At 44.8% G+C, this 27968-nt stretch overlaps 1 protein-coding gene across 49 annotated transcripts in view; it reads right to left on the bottom strand.

The window, feature by feature from the left end:
* CELF1 (CUGBP Elav-like family member 1) overlaps window positions 1-27968 on the bottom strand; it is a 119666-nt gene that overhangs the window by 34544 nt on the left and 57154 nt on the right. For 11 of the 49 annotated variants that reach the window (XM_008270634.5, XM_017346459.4, XM_070070459.2 and 8 more), the window contains exons 2-4: window positions 10260-10299; window positions 3042-3113; window positions 1700-1851 (exon numbers count right to left, since the gene is read on the bottom strand). The exons of 8 other annotated variants lie outside the window; for them this stretch is intronic. In XM_008270634.5, the coding sequence (XP_008268856.1) occupies window positions 1700-1770 (71 nt within the window). In that variant the 5' untranslated portion in view covers window positions 1771-1851; window positions 3042-3113; window positions 10260-10299. The remainder of the gene's footprint in view (window positions 1-1699; window positions 1852-3041; window positions 3114-10259; window positions 10300-27968) is intronic. 30 more of the 49 variants (XM_070070515.2, XM_089326754.1, XM_017346483.4 and 27 more) reach the window with 7 other exon arrangements.

Here is a 27968-nt window from a genome sequence, read left to right as displayed (position 1 = left end):
AGCGTTACAATAAAAGACAATTTAAGTCAGCTGGCGCCACGGCTCACTAGGCTAATCCTCCGCCAGCAGCGCCGGCACCCCGGGTTCTAGTCCCAGTTGGGGCGCCAGATCCTGTCCTGGTTGCTTCTCTTCCAGTCCAGCTCTCTCCTGTGGCCCCGGAGTGCAGTGGAGGATGGCCCAGGTCCTTGGGCCCTGCACCCACATGGGAGACCAGGAGGAAGCACCTGGCTCCTGGCTTCAGATCGGCACAGTGCGCCGGCCGTAGCAGCCACTTGGGGGGGTGAACCAACGGAAAAAGGAAGACCTTTCTGTCTCTCTCTAACGCTGCCTGTCAAAAAAAAAAAAAGAAAAAAGAAAAAAAAAGAAAATAAAAGGCAATTTAAGTCACAAAGACCAATTTGTAGAGATTACATATCCTGGAACACGGAATAATTTTATTATGTATTAAAAGTCTTCATAATGATTATCATTTTACCTGTTACATAGTACTAAAATAAAACTTTAGAAGTTAAAAAATTTCATAAAACCCATACATCTACATTGCCATTATTCTGGAGACCACAGAGGAAGCACAGGATAAATTTCTTTTTTTTTTCCAACTTTTATTTAATAAATATAAATTTCCAAAGTACAACTTTGGATTATAGCAGCTTTTCCCCCCATAACCTCCCTCACAGGATAAATTTCAACAGAGCAAGTGTGCTAACATGGAGCCTCCTCCCCGAAAACTATTCTACAAAGTATCTGCATACCCACACCTGTTACACCTAATCCCAGGGTAGACTGAGGTCTAACTTCAAAGGCTTGAACACACACCTGTTACCTAGGGGCTAGTCTAACATTTCATATTCTTAGCTTTGAGTAACTTAAGGCTCATTTGCCTGAGTTTACAAGATACTTTGAAGCCTAGTTAAATCAACTGAAATCAGGAGCTGTAAATGGGTCCCTTCCCTGCAAAGTCCTGAATTTAGGTTCCTTGCAGCTACAACTCAGGGCCAAACCAGCACTTTGGTTGTGTATCATGCAGTTCTTGCACAGCAGTGCAAATGAACAAAGTTTCTCATTCCCATAATTCAATTTATTTCAGAATATTGTCAATCAAGATTGTTCTAGTTTTCTTTTTTTGGGAGGCAGCAGACAAGCTGATATTCATAAAATCATGTGCTGAGCTGCATCTTCAATTACACTTGGCGGGGGGGCAAGCTCCAGGATTATAACTTGCATGTTAATACAGAATGTTGTAGACAGTACTAAATACACCCTATTCGGTCTCTTCTCTGAGTTCAAGAATTTGGCAATTAAAAATCAAAATAAACCACTTCCTTCCTAAAAGATTATCTGAAATTATACACCCAACCCATAGCAATAAAGCTACAGTTTAGAAAATAACCTTGCAATCTACCATATGAGAAAACGCTACAGCCTGAAGGAACTGGAGCCAATACTGTAGCTGATGTTGCTGGTCATATATCAAGTCCACCTTTATGCAAAGAACCTAGGTACAGCCTCAAGAAATTCAGCAGGAGTAAGACAGAATTAGACTACAGTAGAAAATAGCATGAGAGAATTCAGAATTTAGCTTCCTTATCCAATTATTTTTTCCTCTTCTAAGGAAAGGGAGCAGTTTCATCAAACAACAAACAAACAAAAATCCCAGTTTCTCTGCTTATGATAAAAATTAGACAACAAAAATACTTACACAGGACTGGAACTCAAAGAGCAATGATCCACCATCATTTCTGGAAGGAAATCCAACTTAAACGCAGCCATCACCTCACTTTCCCCTTCAGAGGCCAATGATATTAACTTGCTGCACTTGTCTGATCCACAAATACACTCAGCTTTAGCTTCCTGGGCCCCACAAAAAACACAAAGTGGAAACAGGAGCTCAGGGAAACCAGCAGTAAGTGCCACAGAAAGAGGCAGGACTGGGGAAGGGGCAGGGAAAGGGAGTATTGGATTAAAATGGGGATGTGACCATGTGAAGGGAGGCTCAGCCCAGCACACAATGAAAGTGCTGATGCGCCAGGCTTGTTTTGTGTGATTTTCCCTGGCGAAGCAGTACTAAGTGCACTGTCAGATAAATAGAGTGTCAGATCCATGAAGATAGCAGTGGCCAACAGAGCAGAAGAAACACAAACTTGTTTCACATCCTCCAAACTCCTCCATGCAAATTGGTTTTTGAGGTCTCCCAAAGCCTGAAACTACCTAAAGCAAAAACAGCTCACCTCATGTTTGCAAAGAAGAACTGGGCTATTGGGCTTGGTTTTAAACTTAGTGTCCATGTGCCAAAGATGGCAAATGAGCACAGTGCTTGGGGTCCCAAAGTAACTTGACGACAGTCACGTAGGGGGAGCAGTAAGATCACCAGGAGCAGGCCAGAGCCAAGCAGGGCAACCACTGGCCACCAGAAACACTGCTCACATACAACTAACTACCTTTCCTGATGGTGCTGAGGGCAGAGTATGCTGTCTCCTATTCCTCATCAGTGTGAAGAACTCTAAAAAGCCTTGATTCAGTAATGTTCACCGGTGGCACAGGCAAAATCTCTTCCCTAACTCTGAATCTTAATTTACAGAAGAAAATAAAATGAAATAGCAACATTCGGCTTCTTTCTTGATAGTATAACCAGGAAATAACTTAGTCTTTTCAGTTCTCTGATGACCTTTGTAAACAAACAAACAAACAAAGCCACCACAGTGATAACAGTGAAAAAGCACTGCAGCCTACCAGGGACAAACTCCAACATGTAAGGGAAGGACAGAAGAACGCAGACTAAGTCTCCTCTTCCTCTCCCTCCTCCTCTAAATTGTTGTGATATAAATTCACACATAAAAATGCTATTATGGGTGAGCAGTAGAAATGGATATACTTAGTAGTCAAGGCAGATGTGTGCTCCTGTTCCCAATTTAGCTCCACATCCCTCCAAACAGCAAATGGTGACATTTCAATATTTAGGCAATGACTCTAAAATTTTATCTCTGAAGGCTCACCAACTTTTATAGGCTTTCTTTCCATTTTTACCATTAGGGTTGCCTTACCTCAAAGATTTCACTTCACCCAAGCTCAGTTCATAACACAGGGAACTTTGAAAAAAAGAAGTTATGTTCAGCCTGTAAAGAAGTAAATGAATGAACTCCTAAACATAGTTACTTGAAAAAACAAAACTAAAAACCCATAGGCAATAAGAAATGGTAAGGCTTAAAAGTTCTACCCTGTGTAACACTGCCTGACATCTGTATGCACCTGACCCAGGAATGTAAACTGTTTTCTGTCCAACATCCAGACATAAAATTGTTAACAGCAGCTAACTACTTTTTGTTTTGTTGGAGACTCTGGCTTGCTGACCCACTACTTTGGAGGTAAAAGTAGCAGGAACTCTCTTCCATCCTATTATAGATATGATAAAGAAAACACAAGCTAGGTGAGAGAAGACTGTGCCACTGACACACAGTACACAATTCAACCACCACTGACTGTCAGGCAGGAAAGAGTAACCTTAGCCGGGACTGGTTAGGTTACTAGTTAGGTTTGTCCTACTTTCTCCTAGGTATGCTGGAGGTGATAACAGGTCTCTTCCTATAGAAAGCTACCTGGCCCAAGAAATAACTGAGTCAACAACCAAATTAGACTTTTTAAGCTTAAGAATTCCTTTGAAAAAGAATCAACAAATTTCAAGGAATCCTACTGGTACTGTCATGTTTTTATTATTCACTTAAAATAACATAAGCATATTTACTAGCAGTGTTTACAAAGCTATTAAAATCCATTTTTACAATCTACAAAGCAACACTGCTTTCAAACTAACAAGATGGAGATGTTATTACACGAAGAAGGATGCTTCTCTTTAGGCAGGTCATTAGAGTTAGAGTAATTAAATTCAGCATGCTTGTGGGAAAAGCAAGCACGAACAGGCTGGTGCCATGGCATGGCTGGTTCAGCTGCCATCTGTGACGCTGACATCCCATATGGGAGCCAGTTCAAGTCCTGGCTGCTCCACTCCTAATCCAGCTCCCTGTTATACACCCGGGAAAGCAGCGGAGGATGGCCCAAGTGCATGGCCCCTGGCTTTGGCCTGGCCCAGCCATGAACATTGCAGCCATTTAGGGAGTAAACCAATGGATGGAAGATCTCTGTCTCTCCCTAACTCTGTCAAATAAATAAAATAAATCTTGGGGGGAAAAAAAGCACAGAAATTAGTCACAAATCACCCTATTTTAGAAAACGGCTAAAAGTTGTGACAATAAAAACACTTATGGGAATACAAAAATGCAGAACTAAAAGTCAGTTATCTGGGCAAGTGCTGTGGCGTAGTAGGCTAAGCCTCCACCTACGGTTATGGCATGCCACATGGGTGCTGGTTGGGCCCAAGTGCTTGGGCCCCTGCACCCAGGTGGGAGACTCAGAGGAAGCTTCTGGCTCCTAGCTCCTGGATTCAGATCAGCCCAGCTCTGACTGTTGCAGCCACTTGAGGAGTGAACCAGCGGATGGAAGACCTTTCTCTCTGTCTCTCTCTGCACTACTCTCTCAAATGAGTAAATAAATAAAATCTTTTTTTAAAAAAAGTTATCCACAGAAAAATACCTGTAAGTTAAATGTCTATACATTTTCTAGGCTTTTTCCACAAAGGATACATTAGAAATAAAAGCAATGATGGCAGAAGTGGTTATAACCAAAGGTTTGCTGCAAAGGCAGCCCTAACTCTCCCTCAGTCTCTTCACCACCCCTGAACTTACTTACATGGTTTCCTCTTCTTTCCCTGGTTTCTTATCTGTCTCAGTTTTCTTTGCCTTAAATATACTCTACTTGTTCAAGGGCAACAATTCAAAGTCTAATTATGGGAGGGTAGGGCAATCAACTTGCTAAAATATTAAGAATCCAAATGGGAGTGGCTGTAGGCTCTAACTGTGATTACAGCTTCATGTTAATGTACACCCTGAGAGGCAGTGCTGATGGCTCAAGTAGCTGGGTCCCTGCCACTGACATGGGAGTTCTGGATGGACTTCCTGGCTTCTGTCTAGCCCAGTCCTGGCTATTGTAGGCATTTGGGGAGTGAACTAGAATATGAGAGATCTATCTCATACATGTTTGTATTTGTGATATTCAAATAAAAAAAATTTAATTTAACATTTATTTACTTATTTGAAAGGCAAGTGATGAGGGGGTATGTGGAGATCAACGTTCCACCTGTAGTCCACTCCCCAAATGGCCACAATAGTCAGAGCTGGGCCAGGTTGAAGGCAGGAACCTGGAACTCCATGTGGTCTCTCATCTGCGTGCAGGGACCCAAATATTTGGGCCATCTTCCACTTTCCACTGCCTTCCCAGGCACATTAGCAGGAAGGTGAATTCAGCGCTCCAATATGGAATGCCAGTGCTGCAAGCAGTGACTTAACCCACTGAGCCATAATCCCAGTGCCATAAATAAAATTTTTCAAAACATTAATCAATATACATAAGGGAAACATTCAAGAAAACAGCACACACCATGCACTCAGAAAATAGGAATAGAATAAAGTTAACAAGAAAATGTTGAAAAACTAGATTAGAAGAGATAATCGCTAGAAATCACAGCATTTGTTCTGCCAAAAGGGTGAGAGAGCAAAAGCCTAGGTGGCATGTGCAAACATCTATCTTGACTGATGCAACCCGGTGCTCAGTAACAGGTGAGCAATTTTCATATTTCCACCCCAATAATCGGAGTGTATGAAAGGGCAATAAAATGAAGCCTGGTTATATTAGTGAGGAGATTACAGACTACTACTAAATTGAAAAAGTCAATCTATGTAGTAAAAATCACTATTAATCTGCTGGCGAAAACTTAAGTACAAAATCTAGGGAAAAGTTGTAACCCCAGACTGTGAAGTCACTGGGTATGATCCCCTCCTAGCTGCTGGCACTTACATGTCAGGAGGAGTACAGAAAAGTAAGCAACCAGGGCTGGCGCTGTGGTGCAGTGGGTTAATCCCTGGCCTGAAGCACCGGCATCCCTAATGGGCGCCGGTTTCAGTTCTGGACGCTCCTCTTCTGATCCAGCTCTCTGCTATGGCCTGGGAAAGCAGCGGAGGATGGCTCAAGTCCTTGGGCCCCTGCACCCACGTGGGAGACCAGGAAGAAGCTCCTGGCTTCAGATCGGCACAGCTCCGGCCATTGTGGCCATCTGGGGAGTGAACCAGCGGATGGAAGACCTCTCTGTCTCTACCTCTCTCTGTAACTCTATCTTTCAAATAGATGAAAATAAATCTTAAAAAAAAAAAAAAAAAAAATAAGCAAGCAACCGACACCACTTGAAAATAACCAACCAGAATAATTGAATACTTTTATGGATTTGATTTTCACTTCTAAAACTCAGTACCTGAAACACTGGTACAATTAGTAGGTCTGCTAGAGCTACTAAATCAGTACCTTTTACATGTAAAAGGTGTGTGTGTGTGTGTGTGTGTGTGTGTATATATGTATATTACATATATATCTCTATATATGTCTAAATCAGTACCATTCATATGTAAAAGGTGTATGTGTGTATGTATATGTGTGTGTGTGTGTGTGTGTGTGTATAAATAAAATATATCCTAGGGGCGGGCGCTGTGGCACAGCGTATTAAAGCCCCAACCTGCAGCGCTGGCATCCCATATGGGCACCAGTTCAAGTCTTGGCTGCTCCTCTTCTGATCCAGCTCTCTTCTATGTCCTGGGAAAACAGTAGATAGCCCAATTCTTTGGGCCCCTGTACCCATGTGGGAGACCAGGAGGAAGCTCCTGGCTCCTGGCTTCGGATCAGCTCAATCTGAACAGAGCTGTCATTTGGGGAGTGAACCAGCAAAATGGAAGACCTCTCTTTCTCTCTGGCTCTCTCTCTTTCAAATAAAATAAAATAAAATACAATAAAATAAATAAATAAATAAATAAATAAAATGCTGGGGCTAGTGTTGTGGCAAAGCAGGTAAAGCCGCCGCCCACAGTGCCAGCATCCCATTTGAGCACTGGTTCGAGTCCCAGCTACTCCACTTCCAACCTTGCTTTGTGCTATGGCCTGGGAAAACAGTAGAAGATGGCCCAAGTCCTTGGGCCTCTGCACCTGTGTGGGAAACACAGAAGAAGCTCCTGGCTCCAGATTGGCGCAGCTCCAGTTGTTGTGGCTAACTGGGGAATGAACCAGTGGATAGAAGATCTCTCTCCCCTCTCTTTCTGCTTCTCCTTCTCTAACTCTGACATTCAAATAAAGAAATAAATCTTTAAAAAATTATGCTGATCCAAATTGGCAATTATCTGTGTGGCATCCTACTTTGTGGAAGTTTCTGGTTGTTGCATTAATGTGACAGTTCAGAATAACTTAAAACTAAAAACCTTTGTAGGGTACCAATAAGAATCTGGACAGGGGGCCAGCAGTGTGGCATAGCAGGTTAAGTCTCTACTTGTGATGTTAGCACCCCATTTGGACACTGGTTAGAGACCAGATGTTCCACTTCTGATCCATCTCCCTGCTAATGCGCTTGTGAAAGCAGAGGAAGATGGCCAAAGTACTTGGGCTCCTGCACCCACATGGGAGACCCAGATGAAGCTCCTGGCTCACTTCAGCCTGGCCTGGCCCCAGTTGTTGTAGCCATATAGGGAAAGAACCAGCAGAAGGAAAATCTGTTTGTTTCTCCTCCTCTAACTCTGCCTTTCAAATTAATAAAAAATAGGTCTTAAAAAAAAAAAAAGACTTAAAAAATGTAAAAATTTCTGAACTGGGGCAAGCATTTGGCAGAGTGGTTAACATGCTATGTGGGATGCCTGCACCTTATACTGTAGTGCCTGTTTGAGTACCAGCTCAACTTCCAATTCTAGCTTCCTGCTAATGCACCCTGGGAGAAGTCTGTGATGGCTCTAATAGTTGAGTCCCTGTCACATAAGTGGGAGACTTGGATTGAGTTCACAGCTCCAGACTTTGGCTTGACATTGCCCTAGCTGTTGTGGGCCTCGGGGAGTGAACCAGTGATGGATAATCTTTTGTCCCTCTGCGTTTCAAAGTAATTAGTTGATTTTTAAAAATTAACACTGGGGCTGGCGCTGTGGTGTAGTGGGAAAAGCCACTGCCTGTAGTGCCAGCATCCCATATGGGCACCAGTTTGAGTCCTGGCTGCTCCATTTCCAACCCAGCCCTTTGCGAAGGCCTGGGAAAGCAGTAGAAGATAGCCCAAGTACTTGAACCCCTGCACCCATGTGGGAGACCTGGAAGAAGCTCTAGGCTCCTGGCTTCGCTCTGGCCATTGCGGCCAACTGGGGAGTGAACCAGCGGATGGAAGACCGACCGACCTCCCTCCCTCCCTCTCTCTCTCTCTCTCTCTCTCTCTCTCTCTACTTCTCCTTCTCTCTCTGCGTAACTTCCAAATAAATAAATAGTTTTTTTATTTTTATTTTTTTTGACAGGCAGAGTGGACAGTGAGAGAGAGAGACAGAGAGAAAGGTCTTCCTTTTGCCATTGGTTCACCCTCAAATGGCTGCTGCAGCCGGCACACCGCGCTGATCCGAAGGTAGGAGCCAGGTGCTTCTCCTGGTCTTCCATGCGGGTGCAGGGCCCAAGCACTTGGGCCATGCTCCACTGCACTCCCTGGCCACAGCAGAGAGCTGGCCTGGAAGAGGGGCACCCAGGACAGAATCCGGCGCCCCGACTGGGACTAGAACCCGGGGTGCCGGTGCCACAAGGCGGAGGATTAGCCTGTTGAGCCGCAGCGCTGGCCAATAAATAAATGTTTTAAAAAAATTATCAGGATTGGCACTGTGGCATAGTGGGTAAAGCCGCCACCTGCAGTGCTGGCATCCCATATGGGCACTGGTTTGAGTCCTGGCTGCTCCACTTCTGATCCAGCTCCCTGTTAATGGCACCCGGGAAAGCAGTGGAAAATGGCCCAAGTGCTTGGGCCCCTGTACCCATGAGGGAGACATAGAAGAAGCTCCTGGCTCCAGCTTTGGATCAGCTCGGCTGTGGCTGTTACGGCCATTTGGGGATGGAAGATCTCCCTGCCTCTGCCTCTTGTAACTCTCCCTTTCAAATAAATAAATCCTTTAAAAAAAATTAACAAACTGTGGGCCATGGAGGGTTTACAAGAAAGAAAGAATAGAAATATTCCTTTAAAACTTCTATTTAAAATCTAAAATCACTGTGTGAAATAAAGCTTAATAATTTGTCATGTGTAGTAAGTTGCTTTGCCTGTAAAGTTACTATAGTATACTGAAAGGATATGACAAGGCCAAAGGAAGGAAAACCACTCCTCCCCTATACTTATCACTACTATCTCCTCCCCTAATCAGTACAAACGACTAGCAGAAACTCTTTCGTGACTAGTGTTCTCAGCAACAGTACAAGCTTAGCAATTCTACCGGAGCTTCCGTGACTAACCCTGATCTAACAAAAACCCTGTTAAATTGTGACTATCCGCACATCAAGTCAAATTTTCAGATCCCAAACTAGCTGTGTGACTCTCAGTGAACAATATACTATAAGCTTACACTTTTAAGTTTCGGTGCTGTTTTAAAAAATCAGTATGTTGAAAAATTCTGGGGGCCGGTGCCGTGGCGCAGTATGCCGGCATCCCATGTGGGCACCAGTTCTAGTCCCAGCTGCTCCTCTTCTGATCCAGCTCTCTGCTATGGCCTGGGAAAGCAGTGGAGGATGGCCCAAGTGCTTGGGCCCCTCCTCCCGCATGGGGAACCAGGAAGAAGCACCTGGCTCCTGGCTTTGGATTGGCCCAGCTCCAGCCGATGCGGCCATTTGGAGGAGTGAACCAGCGGAAGGAAGACCTTTCTCTGTCTCTCCCTCTAACACTATCTCTCAAATAAATAAAATCTTTTTTTAAAAAATTCTAGTTCAGGAGGCTAACCCACTAAGTTTCTTCCTCAATCTGTTCTAGTTTAGTAGGAGTTTCATGTATGAGATGATTAATAAGGCAGAGAAAGTTAATGGGAAGTGTCTAACAGAATACTTCTACCCCAAAATGCTCCTCCTCTCTCCTCTCCATTCTCCCCACTCCAAACAGAGTTAGCTCTACCAAGAAGTAAGCCCTCTCTGGGAAACAGCTAAGAAGAAAGAAGAGGAGAAGAGTAAGAAAACATCTCTAGCTTCCTAAGGATAGACATTTTGCAAACTATACCAAACAATGTAGAAGAGAAGTCATCACCTTTCTGAAAGCAACTTTTTCATATCTGCACAGCAGGTCTCATGCAAGAAGGTTAAAAAGATGGCCATGAAGCACACCCAGCCACGCAGCTGGCCCATACCTGTAGCTTTACACCTCCCTCTCTGGGCTATGTCTTCACTCTAAAAACCAAGGAAAAAAAAAAAAATAAGTGGGCCATGCCTATACTTCTCAAAACTGCAGATAAACAACTTTGTTTCAAATAATAGCCCCTCTGTCACCAAGGCAGCAGACAAAAAGCAAAAACAAACAAAAAAAAACCTCCCCCCTCCCATTTTTTAAGTGCCTTAAAGATATAGTATGTTTACTATCTCAAAGTTAATTTTAAAACACCAAAACCTGAAAAGATGGGGAAGTGCTGAAGCACTAAAAGACTTAAATAAGAGGCTTGCCCCCTAGGTGTTACAACAAATAGTCAAACAATGACCAGGATTTATGAGGCAGAATTTCAGCACATCTAGGTCACAACACAGTTTTTTTTTTTCCAAAGATTTATTTATTTATTTGAAAGTCAGAGTTACACAGAGAAGGAGAGGCAGAGAGAGGGAGGTCTTCCATACGATGGATGGTTCATTCCCCAATTAGCTGCAATAGCTGGAGCTGTGCAGGTCCGAAGCTAGGAGGCAGGAGCTTCTTCTGAGTCTCCCAAGTGGGTGCAGGGGCCCAAGGACTTGGGCCATCTTCTACTGCTTTCCCAGGCCACAGCAGAGAGCTGGACTGGAAGTGGAACAGCCGGGTCTCAAACCAGTGCCCATATGGGATGCTGGTACCTCAGGCGGCGGCTTTACCCACCACGCCACAGCACTAGCCCCAACAACACAATAACATTTAACATCTGCCTTTGGACAAGAGACTACCAAAAAGCTAATGGCTGTATAATTATTTTAGCAACTAAGGAGAGGCCACAGCTTTTCCCCAAAGTAACCATCCTGAAAGGTAGGTGCTGAGCATGAAACTTCAAAGGCAACCAAGTTCCTGCTTCTGTAAATGCATGTTGGAGGCCCTCGGTCAGTGATCAACCACTTAGGGGGAAAAAAAATCAGATGGGGAAGATAAAAGCAAAGAACTAAGCCACAAAACCAATTTGTTTTATTTTTAAGCATCACTGAACAATTTTTCAAATAAAGACTGATTCTATAAAGCTCCCCAAATTCCTACAAATTTCCAGTTACTACTCCTACCAGGAGAACTTGTCTGGCCCTACCTGTAGACAGAGTCACTGGAAAGTAGAATTCTGGCAGAAAAATCAAGACCCAGAACTAGGTAAGGAGACCCTCCATCCCACCCAGCCTCTCTGAAGACAAAGTTGCTCCTCAACTTGCATAAAATAGGTGCTCAAGTATTTTGATTGGTTTCACATGAATCTAGTTTCTAGTTTTGATAATGAAGCAGTGATACTTCCAATAACTTTTATTTTTTTGAAGATTTTATTTATTTATTTGACAGGTAGAGTTTTAGACAGTGAGAGAGACAGAGAAAGGTCTTCCTTCTGTTGGTTCACTCCCCAAATGGTCGCAGTTTCTTCCTGGTCTCCCATGTGGGTGCAGGGACCCAAGCACTTGGGCCATCTTCTACTGCTATCCCAGGCCATAGCAGAGAGCTGGACTGGAAGAGGAACAACCAGGACTAGAACCGGCGCCCATATGGGATGCCGGCATCAAAGGAGGAGGATTAACCCAGTGTGCCACGGCACCGGCCCCTCCAATAACTTTAATGTATATACTAACAACATAACTTCTAAAAGCATTTACTTGGACCCAGTCTCTATCATCAAAAGTTACTAAGAGAAAAGGGACTTCCATTATTAAATTCCCAATACTTCAATCCTGTGGCATCATCAACGTTTATGGTGAGGACTACTCTATGGATGCAGACATTAAAGAAGATACTCTGCATGTGGTCTCTGGGTAGATGCTGATGAAGAAAGCCTAGGCCGGCGCCGCGGCTCAATAGGCTAATCTTCCACCTAGCGGCGCCGGCACACTGGGTTCTAGTCCCAGTCGGGGCGCCGGATTCTGTCCCGGTTGCCCCTCTTCCAGGCCAGCTCTGCTGTGGCCCGGGAAGGCAGTGGAGGATGGCCCAAGTCCTTGGGCCCTGCACCCGCATGGGAGACCGGGGAAGCACCTGGCTCCTGCCTTCGGATCGGCGCAGTGCATTGGCCGCAGCGTGCCAGCTGTGGCGGCCATTGGAGGGTGAACCAACGGCAAAAAGGATAGACCTTTCTCTCTGTCTCTCTCTCACTATCCACTCTGCCTGTCCAAAAAAAAAACAAAAACAAAAAAACCTAACCCTAAAGGCCGTGGGCTGTCTTTCTTGGACAATGTGATCAACATCTAGGAGGTGCCCACATTTATTGAGATGCTATGTCTTGAGAGGGCTCTGGAGCAGTGGTTACCTTGAAGGATAGAAAATAAGTTAAATTTCTTTCTTTCTTTCTTTCTTTTTGTGATAGGCAGAATTAGAGAGACACAGAGAGAAAGGTCTTCCTTTACCGTTGGTTCACTCCCTAAATGGCCACTACAGCCGGCGTGCTGTGCCGATCTGAAGCCAGGAGCCAGGTGCTTCCTCCTGGTCTCCCATGCGGGTACATGGGCTCAAGCACTTGGGCCATTCTCCACTGCCTTCCTGGGCCACAGCAGAGAGCTGGACTGGAAGAGGAGCAACCGGGACAGGATCCAGCGCCCCGACCGGGACTAGAACCTGGGGTGACAGCGCCACAGGCGGAGGATTAGCCTAGTGAGCCGCGGCACTGGCCAGTAAGTTAAATTTCTGCTAGTTGGTGTTGTTCATGTTTCCCAAAATGTTGCATGGAACAGCACAGTGTGAGAAACACTGCTGTTTTGTGGGTAGTTTTTACAGGTGTCATTTCTTCCATCCTGAGAGATCAGACTCAGATCCCACGCCAGTCAGAGAATCTTCAGGGCAGAGAGGGCAAAAGAACTGGGGTTAAGAAAAGCCAGTATATGACAGGGTAAGGGACACATTCACAGGTCCCTGAGAAACAGCAGCCCTTGTGGAGTGAGGAACACTCTAACTGGCTAGCCAAGAGAAAGAAAAAGGGGATTCTTTTAAAGCATGGTGCGCGCACGCGTGCACACACACACACAGCAGTATTAGTCATTTTACTCTTACGCCATCCAAAACTCAAACACACACACAAAAGGAACAACACTGTTTTCCTCCACACTAACCCTTGTCACCTGGAGGACAGTCAGTGGTCCAATACCCAAGAAAGCATTTTCTTTAAAACCAGTCTTCCCAGTTCTGCTTTTCTTACATTCTGTTGCCTGTTCCGTGAGAAAACAGAAATACTCTGCGCAACGCTGGTTGGTATTTAAAAGCTTTAGGTATGAATTTTTTGTATCTTTTGTTTCATTTCTGTGGAGAACCAAGGGGCACAAGTTCTATGAGACTGTCCCAATTGCTACTTTCTTGGAGCTCCACAGATGGCTGCTTCTATTAGCATTATCTGCACCTTTCTCTATCACCACATAGAGACAGGGAGGTACTCAGGTGGTCCCAAAGAAGGGTTAAAGAGGTGCAGTAGGGGAGTGAGTGGCAGCATAGTTGTGGCCTAGCCAGCTGCTCCACTTCCCATCCAACACATTGCTAATGAGCCTGGGAAAGCAGAAGATGACTCAAGTACTTGGGCCCCTGCCACCCACCATGGGAGACCCGAAAGACGCTCCTAGCCACTGTGGACATCTGGGAAGTGAGCCACTGGACGGAAGATTTCTCTCTCTAACTCTTTCAAATAAATAATCTTTACCAAAAAAACAAAAACAAAACAAAACAAAAGAGCTAAGTGGGAAAAGAAGCACTAAAAAGGTAGGAGAGGGAGAGGGGCCAAGGGAGAGCTGAGGAATAAACAGTATTGTCGCCTTGTGAAAAATGTTAAGATGCTTAACATGCAGCCTCATACAGTTTTAAAAACTGTTCTTGACTGGGCTGGCACTGTGGCACAGGGGGGTTAAGTTGCCACTTCTGAAGCTGGCATCACGTATCAGAAAGCTGCAGCCCCTCTGCTTCCAATTCAGCTCCCTGCCAATGTACCTGGGAAGGCAGGAGAAGATGGTCCAACTACTTGGGCCCTGTCTGCCACCCATGTGGAAAATCAGGATGGTGTTCCTGGTTCCTGGGTTTGTCCTGGCCCAGCCTGGAATGCTGCAGCCATTGGCCATCTGAGGAGTGAACCAGCAAATGGAGATTCTCTTTCTGACTTTCCCACCCCCTCTGTTGCTCTCAAATAATTTGCTTTTAGAAAAATTGTACTTGACTGATATGAAAGCTCTTAGATGTCCTAATGCCTTCCTTAGAGTAAGCAAGGTAATGAGCCAGTTTGCTGCTGCCCTACCCTGCTTGTATTCTGAATAAATAACAAAACACTGAACTGCCCAGGAAGATGGCCACTGACTCACAGTCACCATCAGCAGCTCTTGCATAGCGGGCACTGGCACAAATTCCAGAGACAAGGGCTGGTGGCACAGTGATGCTCAATGACCTACATAAGTTCTGAGCCCATGCACAACCTTGGCCTCCTCAGCAAGTCTCACTCCTATTGACAGTTATTAGTATATACCCTATAATAATTCCTTAAAAATCTTTTTGGTACAAAACAGGCAGCTAGTGAAGAATTTAGCAACTATTCAGAACAAAGGTTTTTAAATGTCCCTCCTCCTTCCTAAAGTCTATAGACTAATTTTAAAAAAAGAAAGCAGAAGTATTTTTCTCCTAAACATGAAAGTGAAAGTGGTCAGGCTGACAACAGAGGAGAGTCAAGCAGGCCTCAAATATTTGTCTCCCCTGGCCCTCAGGGTTACCCTAAGGCCCTCTAGGAAACTGACCTAGTGTGGATAATTCCAAACAGTAGATAATTCACAGATTTTATAACCAGTTTGAAATGAACTGCTTTTTAAACAGATTTTCTATCTTTAGAATCAATGAATTTAAGTTATCGGTGGTAACATATGTACATCCTCAAATGGATGGAATATGGTATTTAAAGCTCATAAATCTTTGTCAACTCAAGGTAGGGAGTCATGTCCAGATACTTGCAAAGTGATAATAAATAACAGCTAACATTTTTAAGCATTTACCACATGCCATGCCTTGTTTTGGGTACCTTATATATTATATATCATAAATACATATATTAAAAATATTTATTTATTTATTTAAAGATGTATTCTATTTATTTGAAAGCCAGAATTACAGAGGGGAGAGGAGAGAGAGATGGATCTTCCAACCACTGGTTCATTCCCTAAATGGCTGCAATAGCTAGGCTGGGCCAGGCTGAAGCCAGGAGCCGGGAGCTTTATACAGGTCTCTCACATGTGTGCAGGGTCCCAAAGACTTGAGCTATCTTCCTTCGATTGCTTTCCCAGGCACATTAGCAGGGAGCTGAATAGGAAGTTGAACAGCTGGGACTCAAACTGGTAGTTACATGTGATGCCAGCATCAAAGATGGCAGCTTACCCTGTTAAGCCACAGCACTGGCCCCTACTTATTTATTTGAAAAGCATGGTGACAGAGAAAGAGTGAGCAAGATAGATACCTTCTACCCCCTGGCTCACTCCCCAAATGGTCCTAACAGCTGGGGTTGGGCCAGGCCACAGCCAGAAGCCAGGAACTCGATCTGGGTCTCCCATGCAGGCGACAGGGCACTTGTACCATCTTACATTGCTTTACCAGGCACATTAGCAAGGAGCTGGATCAGAAGCAGACTAATGGGGACTTGAACTGGTGCTCTGATATAGGATGCAGATTAACCCACTGCACCATAATGCCAGCCCACCAATCTTGTAAGTCTCCACTGTTATGAGACCGTCAAGAAAATGCTTAAGTGTAGTGAAAAGTTCTACTGTTCCTCAGTAATTGTGTGACTTACCAACAAGTTAATCTGCGTCTCAAAGTATAAATTTCCTCACTTGTACCCCCCAAAAAGTACTTGATACATCTCAAAAGGCACTAAATCAATGCCCAAAATACAATCAAGCCACTATACAAACTTTCAACTAGACAAAGTAAGGGACAAGTAATAGAAATGAATTGGGAAAAGTGTACTCAACATTCTGCTGCCTTTTATATCTGCTTGCAACACTCTTGACTTCTTTTCTCTACTATAAGGATGGCTTAACAAGAAGGCTGGGCTCAGGTCTCTACTGTGGCCCGGGAGTGCAGTGGAGGATGGCCCAGGTTCTTGGGCCCTGCACCCGCATGGGAGACCAGGAGGAAACTCCTGGCTCCTGGCTTCGGATTGGCGCAGTGCACTGGCCGCAACACAATGGCCGCAGTGGCCACTTGGGGGGTGAACCAATGGAAAAAGGAAGACCTTTCTCTCTGTCTCTATCTCTGCTTGTCAAAAAAAAAAAAAAAGAAAAAAAAAAAAAAAAAAGAAAAGAAGGCTGGGCTCTTTTTTGTTTTGGAATATTCCATTTCACCTGCCCCCATACTCTAGAAAGCCCATTCATCAGATAAAACAATCAACTGGGGAGCTTTCCTGAACAGCCCAGTTCATCAGATGTAAAACTTCACCAGAGACATATGGTAAAATCCAGTAGTTTTTGCTTAGAGCAGTATCTACCTATTTTCTCTTGGGACTCCATAGCAAGGGAAGCACAGCTGCCATCAGATTCGAATTTAGGATCCTAGGTACACATATCACTACTAAAAGTGGACAGACTACTTCAAAGGCTAGTGCAGTAAATAAAATGTATAAACACACTCAGCAGAAATAGGTGAAATTAAGACTGAATGATTCTAGGGAAACTAAGCTTTAGTAAGTTATTCTTGCTTATTTGTAATATGGGGATAAACTGGTATCGGAAAGCCCATAATAAATGCTCTTTCTAGTCTTATCATTTCCAGGGCATCCTCTCCTACTATAGTAAGCTCTATGGTAGAAGAGTCCACAGGTCCAGTACAGTATCTGGTTTGGTTTTGACTTGTCTTTGTCAGCAGGGACAAGACTGACTGACTGACTTATTTATTTGAAATTAAAAGTTACACAGAGAAGGAGAGGCAGAGAAAGGTCTTCCGTCTGCTGGCTTACTCCCCCAATTGGCTGCAACTGCCAGAGCTGCACCAATCCAAAGCCAGGAGCAAGGAGCTTCTTCTGGATCTCCTACATGGGTGCAGGGGTCCAGGGACTTGGGCCATCTTCTAGTACTTTCCCAAGCCACAGAGAGAGCTGGGTCAGAAGTGGAACAGCCACGACTAGAACTGGCGCCCATATGGGATGCCGGCACCACAGGCGGAGGATTAAGCGACTGCACCATGGCACCAGCCCAGGACAAGACTTTTAATACTCTCTGTGCCATAGAAAAATTCTCTTCTTTCTTGTGACACTTGCCCTCTGGCTACTCAACTAGTCCCTCTGTATGATTGAGGGTAAGGGTGGTGCTTCTTGATCCCTGTTGACTATATGAGTCATCTAAGTGTGTCCTCTCCATGACATTAGTAGGGACATTTATAAACCGATCTCAACCTCATCTCCTTCTCCACACTGGCCAGTATGTTCATCCTTTCTGTAGTGGCAACAATATTTTCCCCAACTTTAAAAAAAAGAAATCTTAATTTTTGCCGGCACCGCGGCTCACTAGGCTAATCTTCCGCCTTGCAGCACCGGCACACCGGGTTCTAGTCCCGGTCGGGCCGCCGGATTCTGTCCCGGTTGCCCCTCTTCCAGGCCAGCTCTCTGCTGTGGCCAGGGAGTGCAGTGGAGGATGGCCCAGGTCCTTGGGCCCTGCACCCCATGGGAGACCAGGAGAAGTACCTGGCTCCTGCCTTCGGATCAGCGCGGTGTGCCGGCCGCAGCACGCCGGCCACAGCAGCCATTGGAGGGTGAACCAACGGCAAAGGAAGACCTTTCTCTCTGTCTCTCTCTCACTGTCCACTTTGCCTGTCAAAAAAAAAAATCTTAATTTTTTAAAAAAACAAATAACAGAAAATCTACCATCTTAACCACTTTTAAGTGTACAGTTCAGTCCTGTTAAATTGTTGTGGTAATAACTTTGAAAACTTGCATCAGGTTTCGTAACTTGGCACTCTCATATCTTCTCCTTGTCAGAGGAGAGCTAATAACCCTGTGCTATTTTACGCAAGACTATGTGAAGACGGTCTGGAAGGTTTCCTGTAGAAACCCCTCTCTCATGGGGCTCACAACCTTTGCTACAATGGTTTCCTCCAACTTGTTCCCATCCTTCTAGCTTAACCAAGACTATCACTAAGTCACCTACAAACCTAACTATATTTTTTTCATTCAGACTGTAAATACCTACCTAATTAAATCTCTACCACAGATGTGGGGATACTTAAAAGGCTCATGAAAAAGTGGGATTAAAAGATAATTTTGGCCGGCGCTGCAGCTCACTAGGCTAATCCTCCGCCTTGTGGTGCCGGCACACCGGGTTCTAGTCCCGGTCGGGGCGCCGGATTCTGTCCCGGTTGCCCCTCTTCCAGGCCAGCTCTCTGCTGTGGCCCGGGAGTGCAGTGGAGGATGGCCCAAGTGCTTGGGCCCTGCACCCACATGGGAGACCAGGAGAAGCACCTGGCTCCTGCCTTCGGATCAGCGCGGTGCGCCGGCCGCAGCGCGCCGGCCTGGAGGGTGAACCAATGGCAAAGGAAGACCTTTGTCTCTCTCGCTGTCCACTCTGTCAAAAAATAAAAAAAAAAATAAATGCTATGATAAGCACCTTTAAAAAAAAGATAATTTTGGTACAAAAAATTTGTTAACTCAAGTTTATTTTCTTTTTCAAAAAGATTTTTTATTTATTTTTTATTTTTTGACAGGCAGAGTGGACAGAGAGAGAGACAGAGAGAAAGGTCTTCCTTTGCCGTTGGTTCACCCTCCAATGGCCGCTGCTTTTCCTGGTCTCCCATGGGGTGCAGGGCCCAAGCACCTGGGCCATCCTCCACTGCACTCCCTGGCCACAGCAGAGAGCTGGCCTGGAAGAGGGGCAACCGGGACAGAATCCGGTGCCCCGACCAGGACTAGAACCCGGTGTGCTTGCGCCGCAAGGCGGAGGATTAGCCTAGTGAGCCGCGGCGCTGGCCTAAAAAGATTTATTTATTGGAAAGAGAAAGAGAAAAGGAGAGACACAGGGAGAGGTTCACTAGTTAATTCCCCAAAGCAGCCACATGAGCCAGAACTGGGCCAGGCTGAAACCAATAGCTTCATCTGGGTCTCCCACATAGGAGGAGGGGCCCGAGTATTAGGGCCATCTTCTGCTGCTTTCCTAGGCATATTAGCAGTGAGCTGGGTGGGGAGTGGAGGAGCCAGGACTTGAACCAGCACCTACATGGGAAGTCACCTAGGTGGCAGATTTACCTGCAACATCACTCCGCCAGCCCAGGTAGTCTATATTTAAGACCAGAATTAAAATTGGCCTAGGGGCCAGAACTGTGGCATAGTGGGTAAAGCCACAGCCTGCAGAGTCAGAATCCCATATGAACGCTGGTTCTAGTCCCAGCTGTTCCACTTCTGATCCAGCTCTCTGCTGTGGCCTGGGAAAGCAGTGGAAGATGGCCTAAGTGCTTGGGCCCCTGCACCTGCATGAAAGACCTGGAAGCTCCTGGCTCCTGCTTCAGATTGGCCCCCACTCCAGCCTTTGCGGCCATTTGGGGAGCGAACCCACAGATGGAAGACCTCTCTATCTCTGTGCCTCTGCCCTGTGCCTCTCTATAATTCTTTCAAATAAAGAAATAAATCTTAAAAGAAATGGCCTAAGGCTTGGCTTGACTTTGCCAATAGCATCCTTATCTATATGTTACAACATATAACATTTATTTCATAAAATGAACAAAACTGTTAAATCCTCTGAAATCATACCAAAAAGTGTGCAATAAAGTTAAGTGAGGGTGAGGGAGGTGAGCCTTTTCTTCTCATCCTTTCTCCACAATCAGTGATCTCACCTGCAGTTTTGTTATCTGCTCTTTCCATATGACCACAATGTTCCTAGTAAGTCATTTCACCTGCAAAGTAGCCCATTTTGGAGGTGCTCAGAAGAGGCAGAGAAAGAATGTGAAGCAAATTTTTTTTAAAGATTTATTTATTTAAAAAGCAGAGTTACAAAGAGAGGGGTGGGGGGAGTTAGGGAGGGAGAGGGAGAGAGAAGAGAGTTTCCATCTGTTGGTTCACTCCTCAAATGTCTGCAACTGCCAGGAAGAAATCAGGGGCCAGGAAGTTCTTTTGGGTCTCCCACATGGGGGCAGGGGCCCAAGGACCTGGGCCATTCTCCTCTGCTCTTCAAGCACATTAGCAAGGATGTGGACTGGAATTGCCCCAACTGGGATTCAAACCAACTCCCATATGGAATGCAAGTGTTGTGGGCAGAGGTTTAACCTGCTACACCACAACACAGGCCCCAAAACACATTTTTTAAAAAACCTCTTTTCCTGGAGCCAGTGTGGTGGTGCAGCAGGTTATGCCATGGCTCTTGACACTGGCATCCCAGCAAAAAGTCCGGGCTGCTCCACATCTGAACCAGTTCCCTTCTAATGTACCTGGGAAGGTAGCAGAAGATAATCCAAGTACTTGGATTCCTGCCACCCATCTGGAGAACAGGAGGGAGTTCCAGGCTCCTGGCTTTGGCTTGGCCTGGCCCAGCCCCAGCCACTTGGGCACTAAATCAGTGGATGGAGGATCTCTCTTTCTCTAACTCTGCCTTTCAAATAAATAAATAAATAAACTCTCTTTTCCTGTTTCCTCCCCAAATCCTCATGGTTTCAGAGTAATTCTTTCCTCTCTATACAGTCTTTCCTTCCTATACAGTGAGGTGGGGTGGAGAAGCTTCATTCTTTCTGTAACTCCTTTTGTTTCCTTCTCAAGGCAGCAGTATCAATACTGGATGACTGGACGTGGCAGCAGCAGTTTATACATGGTAGCTAACTGCAGTTTTGTCTGGGCACAATTAGAATGCTGATAAGTATCTTTCCAGTTTGCAACATTCCAGGTACACTGGTGCTAAGTATTTGCCTGGTGGCTTCTACCTTCAATGGCACAGGGAACAACGCCCGTTAAGTCAGAGTGGCAAAGGTTCCCCGTGGAAGAAGTAGGGTCTGCGGAGCCAGGGATCATTACACCAGGAATCCAAACACAAGGACTCATTCAATTTTTCCATAATATTCATGTATCACTTGCTCCAATTTGGCATGCTCTAAGGCCACCAATCCCTCCTTACTTTAGCTGCCCTGCCATAAGGCCAGATCTGTCTCATCTAGTGAGTCACTGCTGCTCCTCTCTCCAAATGCATTTTGATTTCAGCCCACTTGTGCAGCTCATCAGGGCTGCACCATATGCTAGCACCACGTAGGCAGAATGTGACTAATTTTTTCTAAAGCACTGTCAGAGTTACTTTTAAAATTATCTTGTAATTTTGATGGCTCTGAACAGTCACTGTAATACATAACCTTCTGGAAATTATTTCACAGTTATTTTTCTGAATGCTCAAAGGAGATTCTTTAGCATTTCCACTCCCATTTTTCAATGAGGGAACTAAAGTGTAGAGAATGGACTAAGTGACCTAGGTTCTACAGTCACTCAAACTTGAGCTTTCTTGGTAAAATAAGGCATAGTTTATAAAATGCTTTTTATTACATTAGAACACTCAAGTATAACTTCACTTTTATTTAGTTTTAAAGATTTATTTTAAAGAATTACAAGGGGAGGAGAGAGAGAGAGACAGAGAGAGAGAATGAATGAATATGAATCTTCCATCTGCTTGTTCACTCCTCAAATGGCCCCAATTATCAGAGATGGACCAGTCCGAAGCCAGGAGCTTCTTTGGGGTCTGCTATGTGGGTGCAGGGGTACTTGCACTTGAGCTATCTTCCACTGCTTTCCCATGCACATCAGCAGGGAGCTGGATTGTAAGCAGAGCAGCCAGGACTCAAAACTGGTGCCCATATGGATGGATGACAGCCTGGCAAATGTGGCTTAACATGCTGCACCATAGTGCTGGCCCCAACTTCACTTTTATTAATTAGTGATTAATAAACTTGATAATGACAACTACCTGAAAGTCACAGGTAAATACTGAAGTCTCAGTGGTCTCATGAAATCAATCTGAGTGGCTTTTTGAGAAAAAGACATCTCAGTAAGTATGGATCACAAATGTTCTAATTGGAAGACATCATATATGAGTAAAACTAATACTCTCAGAGTGAAATTAGGGTGACTTGCAGATTCATCTACTATTACCAAATTCCCCTCAGCAACATGGCTTTTCTCTGGTTCTAATGGTTGCTAGCTTTGATAGTTATGCTAGGGGCTGGCCCTGTAGCGTAGCAGGTAGGGCCGCCACCTGCAGTGCCGGCATCCCATATGGGCGCCAGTTTGAGTCCAGGCTGCTCCACTTCTGATCCAGCTCTCTGCTATGGCCTGGGAAAGCAGCAGAAGATGGCCCAAGTCCTTGGGCCCCTGACCCGCATGGGAGACCTGGAGAAGGCTCCTGACTCCTGGATTCAGATCAGCACAGCTGCAGCTTTTGCAGCCAACTAGGGAGTGAACCAGCGTATGGAAGACCTCTATCTCTCTGCCTCTCCTTCTCTCTGTGTAACTCTTTCAAGTAAATAAATAAATAAATAAATAGACAGCCATGCTCAACTCAAGGTTTCTTATGTCTTTCAGATTTTCAAGTTCTACATCCACTCCAGTAACCATTTAGGATGGTAATTTGTGTTTTTTATTATTATTATTATTTATTTATTTTTTGACAGGCAGAGTGGACAGTGAGAGAGAGACAGAAAGGTCTTCCTTCTTGCCATTGGTTCACCCTCCAATGGCCACCGTGGCCGGTGCGCTGCGGCCGGCGCACCGCGCTGATCCTAAGGCAGGAACCAGGTGCTTCTCCTGGTCTCCCATGTGGGTGCAGGGCCCAAGGACTTGGGCCATAGGATGGTAATTTGACAGTTGTTGCAGTATTAAGATCTCCTTCTCCACAAATAATATTCTGCAAAGCATGGTATCACTTGCAAAATATTAAAAGGAACTTTAAGTATCCCATCAACACTGAAAGCTGAACATGAATTTGGCAATTCCAATTCTATAAATTTAGCTTACAAATAACTATCTGATGAACACAAAATATGTAAAGGAGTATTCCTAAGAATACAATTTACAGGGCTGATGTTGTGGCATACCAGATAAAGCTGCAGCCTGTGAAACTAGCATCCCATATGGGCAGCAGCTAGTGTCCTGGCTGCTCCACTTCCCATCCAGCTCCCTGTAATAGCCTGGGAAAAGCAGTGGAAGATAACCCAGGTGTCTGGGCCTCTGCTACCCACGTGGGAGATTCAATGCAGCTCCTGGCTTCCACCTGGCCCAGTGGTAGCCGTTGCAACCATCTGGGTGAATCAGTGACTAGAAGAGCGATCTCTGACTTTCTCTCCCTCTCTGTAAATTTGACTTGCAAAATAAAAATAAAAAATAAAAATTTAAAGTCACAGGGGCCAGCATTGTGGTGTAGCAGGTAAAGCCACTACCTATAGTGCCGGCATCCCATACAGGTGCTAGTTCAAGTCCCAGCCGCTCCACTTCCTATCCAATTCCCTGCTAACAAACCTAGGAAAGCAGCAGAAGACAGCCCAAGGGCTTGGGCCCCTGTACCCACATGGGAGACCAAGATGAAGCTCTGGCTTCGGCCTTGCTTAGCCCTGGCCATTGTGGCCATTTGGGAAGTGAACTAGTGGGTGGAATCTCTGTCTCTCCTTTTCTCTGTAGATCTGCCTTTCAAGTAAATAAATAAATCTTAGAAAAGGGGAGGAGGGGGCATGCTGCACTGTGGCCTAGTGGGCTAAACCTTTACCTGCGGTGCCAGGATCCCATATGGATCTAGTTCTAGTGCCGGCTGCTCCATTTCCGATCTGCTATGGCCTGGGAAAGCAGTGGAAGATAGTCCAAGTGCTTGGGTCCCTGCACCCATGTGGGAGACTCGGAAGAAGCTCTTGGCTCCTGATTGGCTCAGCTCTAGCCTTTGCGGCCATCTGGGAGTGAATAAGCAGATGGAAGACCTTTCTCTCTGTCTCTCCCTCTGTAATTCTACCTCTCAAATAAATAAAATCTTAAAAAAAAAAATTAATAGTTTTAGAAGCAAAACCCAGAACTATATGCCTATCAATTGGGGACTAAATAAATTATAATGTAACCAACCATATAGAGTGTTCTATACTCTATAGCTACTGAAGAGAATAAAGCAGTAAACTGGTCATGATATATAAGAAAGGAATTACACAGGCTTGTACATGAACACAGTATCTCTGGAAGGAAAAAGTAGTAGTTACTAACGGTAGTTGAAGAGGTGTAGTACCAGGTGGATTTACTTATGAATGTTACCAATATTGAAAATTTTTAAAAGAAATTCTTAAAACTATGAAGCAAAAAGTAAAGAAAAATTCCCGGCTCATACTCTGTTCCAAAGCATTTTATTTTTTGAACCATTTTCCTTCTTTGCCTCCAAGTTTTTGTGTGGAAATGGCTATTACGCAGGAAGACCAGCAGCATGTCACACGTAAGCTGGTAATTACATCATCTTACATATTGCAGCAACTCCACTGGCATTTGTGCAACATGAACTGCAAACCTTACAGCTGCCCCATTTACAAAGTCGGGAGCTGGTTTCAATCACCTGTACATCTACTCACAGGTTTTCTTCAATCAATCCTTCTTGCCAAGGCAAAGTGCAACAGTAGCTGGATTCCAGTCAGGAAGGCAAGGGACAGTATGTCAAAACAAGTTCTATAAATATAGCTTTTGGCCTACTATCCCAAAAAGAAATCAAAACGGCTTACAAGTTTGAACAGAAAAATTCTAGTCCTGCAATATCTTACCTGAGGACTCTTGAAAACATAAGTAGCTTGGAATCTAGAATCTTGTTTTTCACACTGTATCCTTCTCTCCCTCTCCCTAATCTAGAGGGAGGCTTAGTTCCAATTGCAGGCTTTATCATCCCCAGTCAGCACCTCCCTGCTGCTTCTTTTATCTTCCCCTGACACTACCCAACACATCAAAATCCTCTCATTGAGCTCATGCCACCTCTTAGGTAGACATGCCCAATACAAACAGCATACAACAGTCCTTTCACAATACCAACCATCGAACTTTTACCATCTCCAACACTCTTGGACCAGGCAGCCAAGAACCCTGCCCCTACCTTACCCTGAAACACATGGGCACTCAAGCAGGATGCTTCCATATGGTCTTATCTCAGGATATTTATCCTATTCTCTTCAAAAGCAGGAAAGTTTATTCAATCTCATTAATTTTTTTTAAAGATTTATTTGTTTGGAAGGCAGAGTTACAGAGAGGCAGAGGCAGACAGAGAAGTCTTCTATCGGCTGGTTCATTCCCCAACAGCCACAATGGCCAGAGTTGGGCTGATCCAAAGCCAGGAGCTTCTTCCATGTCTCCTACATGGGTGCAGGGGCCCAAGGACTTGAGCCATCTTCCACTGCTTTCCCAGGCCATAGCAGAGAGCTGGATCGGAAGTGGAGCAGCCAGGACTCAAACTGGTGCCATATGGGACGCCAGCTCCACAGGCCTGCTTATGTCACAGTGCCACCCACTCTTTCAGTTCTTAATTCAAGAAGCCAGATATTATTTCTTTTGGTAGAAACTCTTCCTGAGACAGCCTATATGCTAGAAAGTACAAAAGTTACAGTTCTGCTTCAGCCAATCAGGGAGTATGTTCAATGTAGCTTGAACAAATTCCCAACATCTCTTTAGACATCATCACCTTTTAAAAAGTGACTTCAACAATCATTATGCTTTCATCATTCTCCAGCTGTGCTCTGAAAAGTGTTCCTCATATTTAAACACCCATTTAAATGGTATCTATCACCTCCTTCACATCACTCCTTAAAAAAATAAAAATAAAAACTAGTCCACAAAATTAAACTTGTCAGCACTCTGATTTCATTTGTACAAAAACAAGCTCTTTAGAAAATGGAAGCTCTATCAACCAAAACAGCAACAACCTTTCTTTCTGAAAGACAGAGAGATCTCCATATGCTGACACTCCCCAAATGTAACAGCTGGGACTGGTCAGAAATAGAGCTAGGAGGCCAGCACTGTGGCACAGTGGGTTAAAGCCTTGGCCGGAAGCACTGGCATCCCATATGGACACCAGTTTGAGACCCGGCTGCTCCACTTCCGATCCAGCTCTCTGCTATGGCCTGGGAAAGCAAGAGAAGATGGTCCAAGTCCTTGGGCCCCTGAACCCGCGTGGGAGACCCAGAAGAAGCTCCCGGCTTCATTGCAGCCAATTGGAAGTGAACCAGTGGATGGAAGACCCCTCTCTCTCTCTCTAACTCTGACAGGAGAGGAGAGGAGAGGAGAGGAGAGGAGAGGAGAGGAGAGGAGAGAGAGGGGAGGGGAGGGGAGGGGAGGGGAGGGGAGGGGAGGGGAGGGGAGGGGAGGGGAGACATATGTATTATGTATACGTGTATACATATACATTATATATACATGTATATATAATGTATATGTGTAATGCATATGTATATGTGTATTTGTTTGGAAGACAGAGTTACAGAGAGGCAGAGGCAGACAGAGAAGTCTTCCATCGGCTGGTTCATTCCCCAACAGCCACAATGGCCAGAGTTGGGCTGATCCGAAGCCAGGAGCTTCTTCCATGTCTCCTACATGGGTGCAGGGGCCCAAGGACTTGAGCCATCTTCCACTGCTTTCCCAGGCCATAGCAGAGAGCTGGATTGGAAGTGTATGTGACAGAGTTATAAAGAGAGGTAGAGGTATAGACAGACAGAGACAGAGACAGAGACAGAGAGACCTTCCATTGGCTGGTTCACTCCCTAAATGGCTGCAATGGCTGGAGCTGGGCCAATCCAAAGCCAGGAGCCAGGAACTTCTTCTAGGTCTCCCATGCAGGCAGGGGCCCAAGGACTTGGGATATCCTCCGCTGCTCCACATGTATATATATTATGTATATGAGAGATCTTTCATCTGCTGGTTTATTCCCCAAATGCCCACAGCAGTCATGGCTGGGTCTTTCAACTACTTGGGCCATCACTGCTGCCTCCCAGGGTGCATATTAGTAGAAAGCTGGAAGTAGAAGCAAAGCCAAGACTGAAACCAAGGTACCCCAATATAGGATGCAGTCATCCCAAGTCTTAACTGCTGCATCAAACTCTCACTCCCAGCAGGTTTTTTAGAAATCACCTATTATATACTTAGAGCTAAAGAGGGTACCTACAAAAAGAAAAGCCCAAACTGGGTCCTTAAGTTTATGATCTTGTTCAGAAAATAACTTGTACCAGAAACATAAAAAACATGATACAGTGTGTGTCTAAGGACAAGTGCTACCATAAATTTAGAGCTCCCCCCAAAAAAACCTAGAGAGAAATTTCCTATTTCTCTATATAAATCAAATGCTTGTGTTATTTGATCATACTGTTCATAACAAAATATCACTTTTGCTACCATCCACTGAAATTAGTTGGCCTTCCAGCAATTCTCCCGCCATCAGATTTCCCTGTTAATCTGTCACATTCATGGAGATTATAATTTATGTATAAGGAAAAATTTTCCAGTCTTCCTCTTCCCTGCACCCCCTGTAAAGGCATCTCCAGAAGATGTATGGCCAGGAAACAAGAGTTAAGGAAGCCAAAATTAATTCTACTTTCCAAATCTTCAGTAAATGGTCTGGTACACAGATAAATGAGTAATCCTGGGATGCTCCACAAACTTGCTATTAGGCTTGCTGCTCTCTACTGTCACTAAATGAATTAGCATAGTTGATGGTGACCTGCAAAACCAAAGCCACATAATTATTTTCAT

This window comes from Oryctolagus cuniculus, chromosome 1 (assembly GCF_051225735.1).
Source record: "Oryctolagus cuniculus isolate XC-2025 breed Fujian yellow rabbit chromosome 1, ASM5122573v1, whole genome shotgun sequence".
Lineage (NCBI taxonomy): Eukaryota > Metazoa > Chordata > Mammalia > Lagomorpha > Leporidae > Oryctolagus > Oryctolagus cuniculus.
The sequence above is the reverse complement of the archived record's forward strand: the minus strand, read 5'-3'. Positions and strand labels throughout refer to the sequence as shown.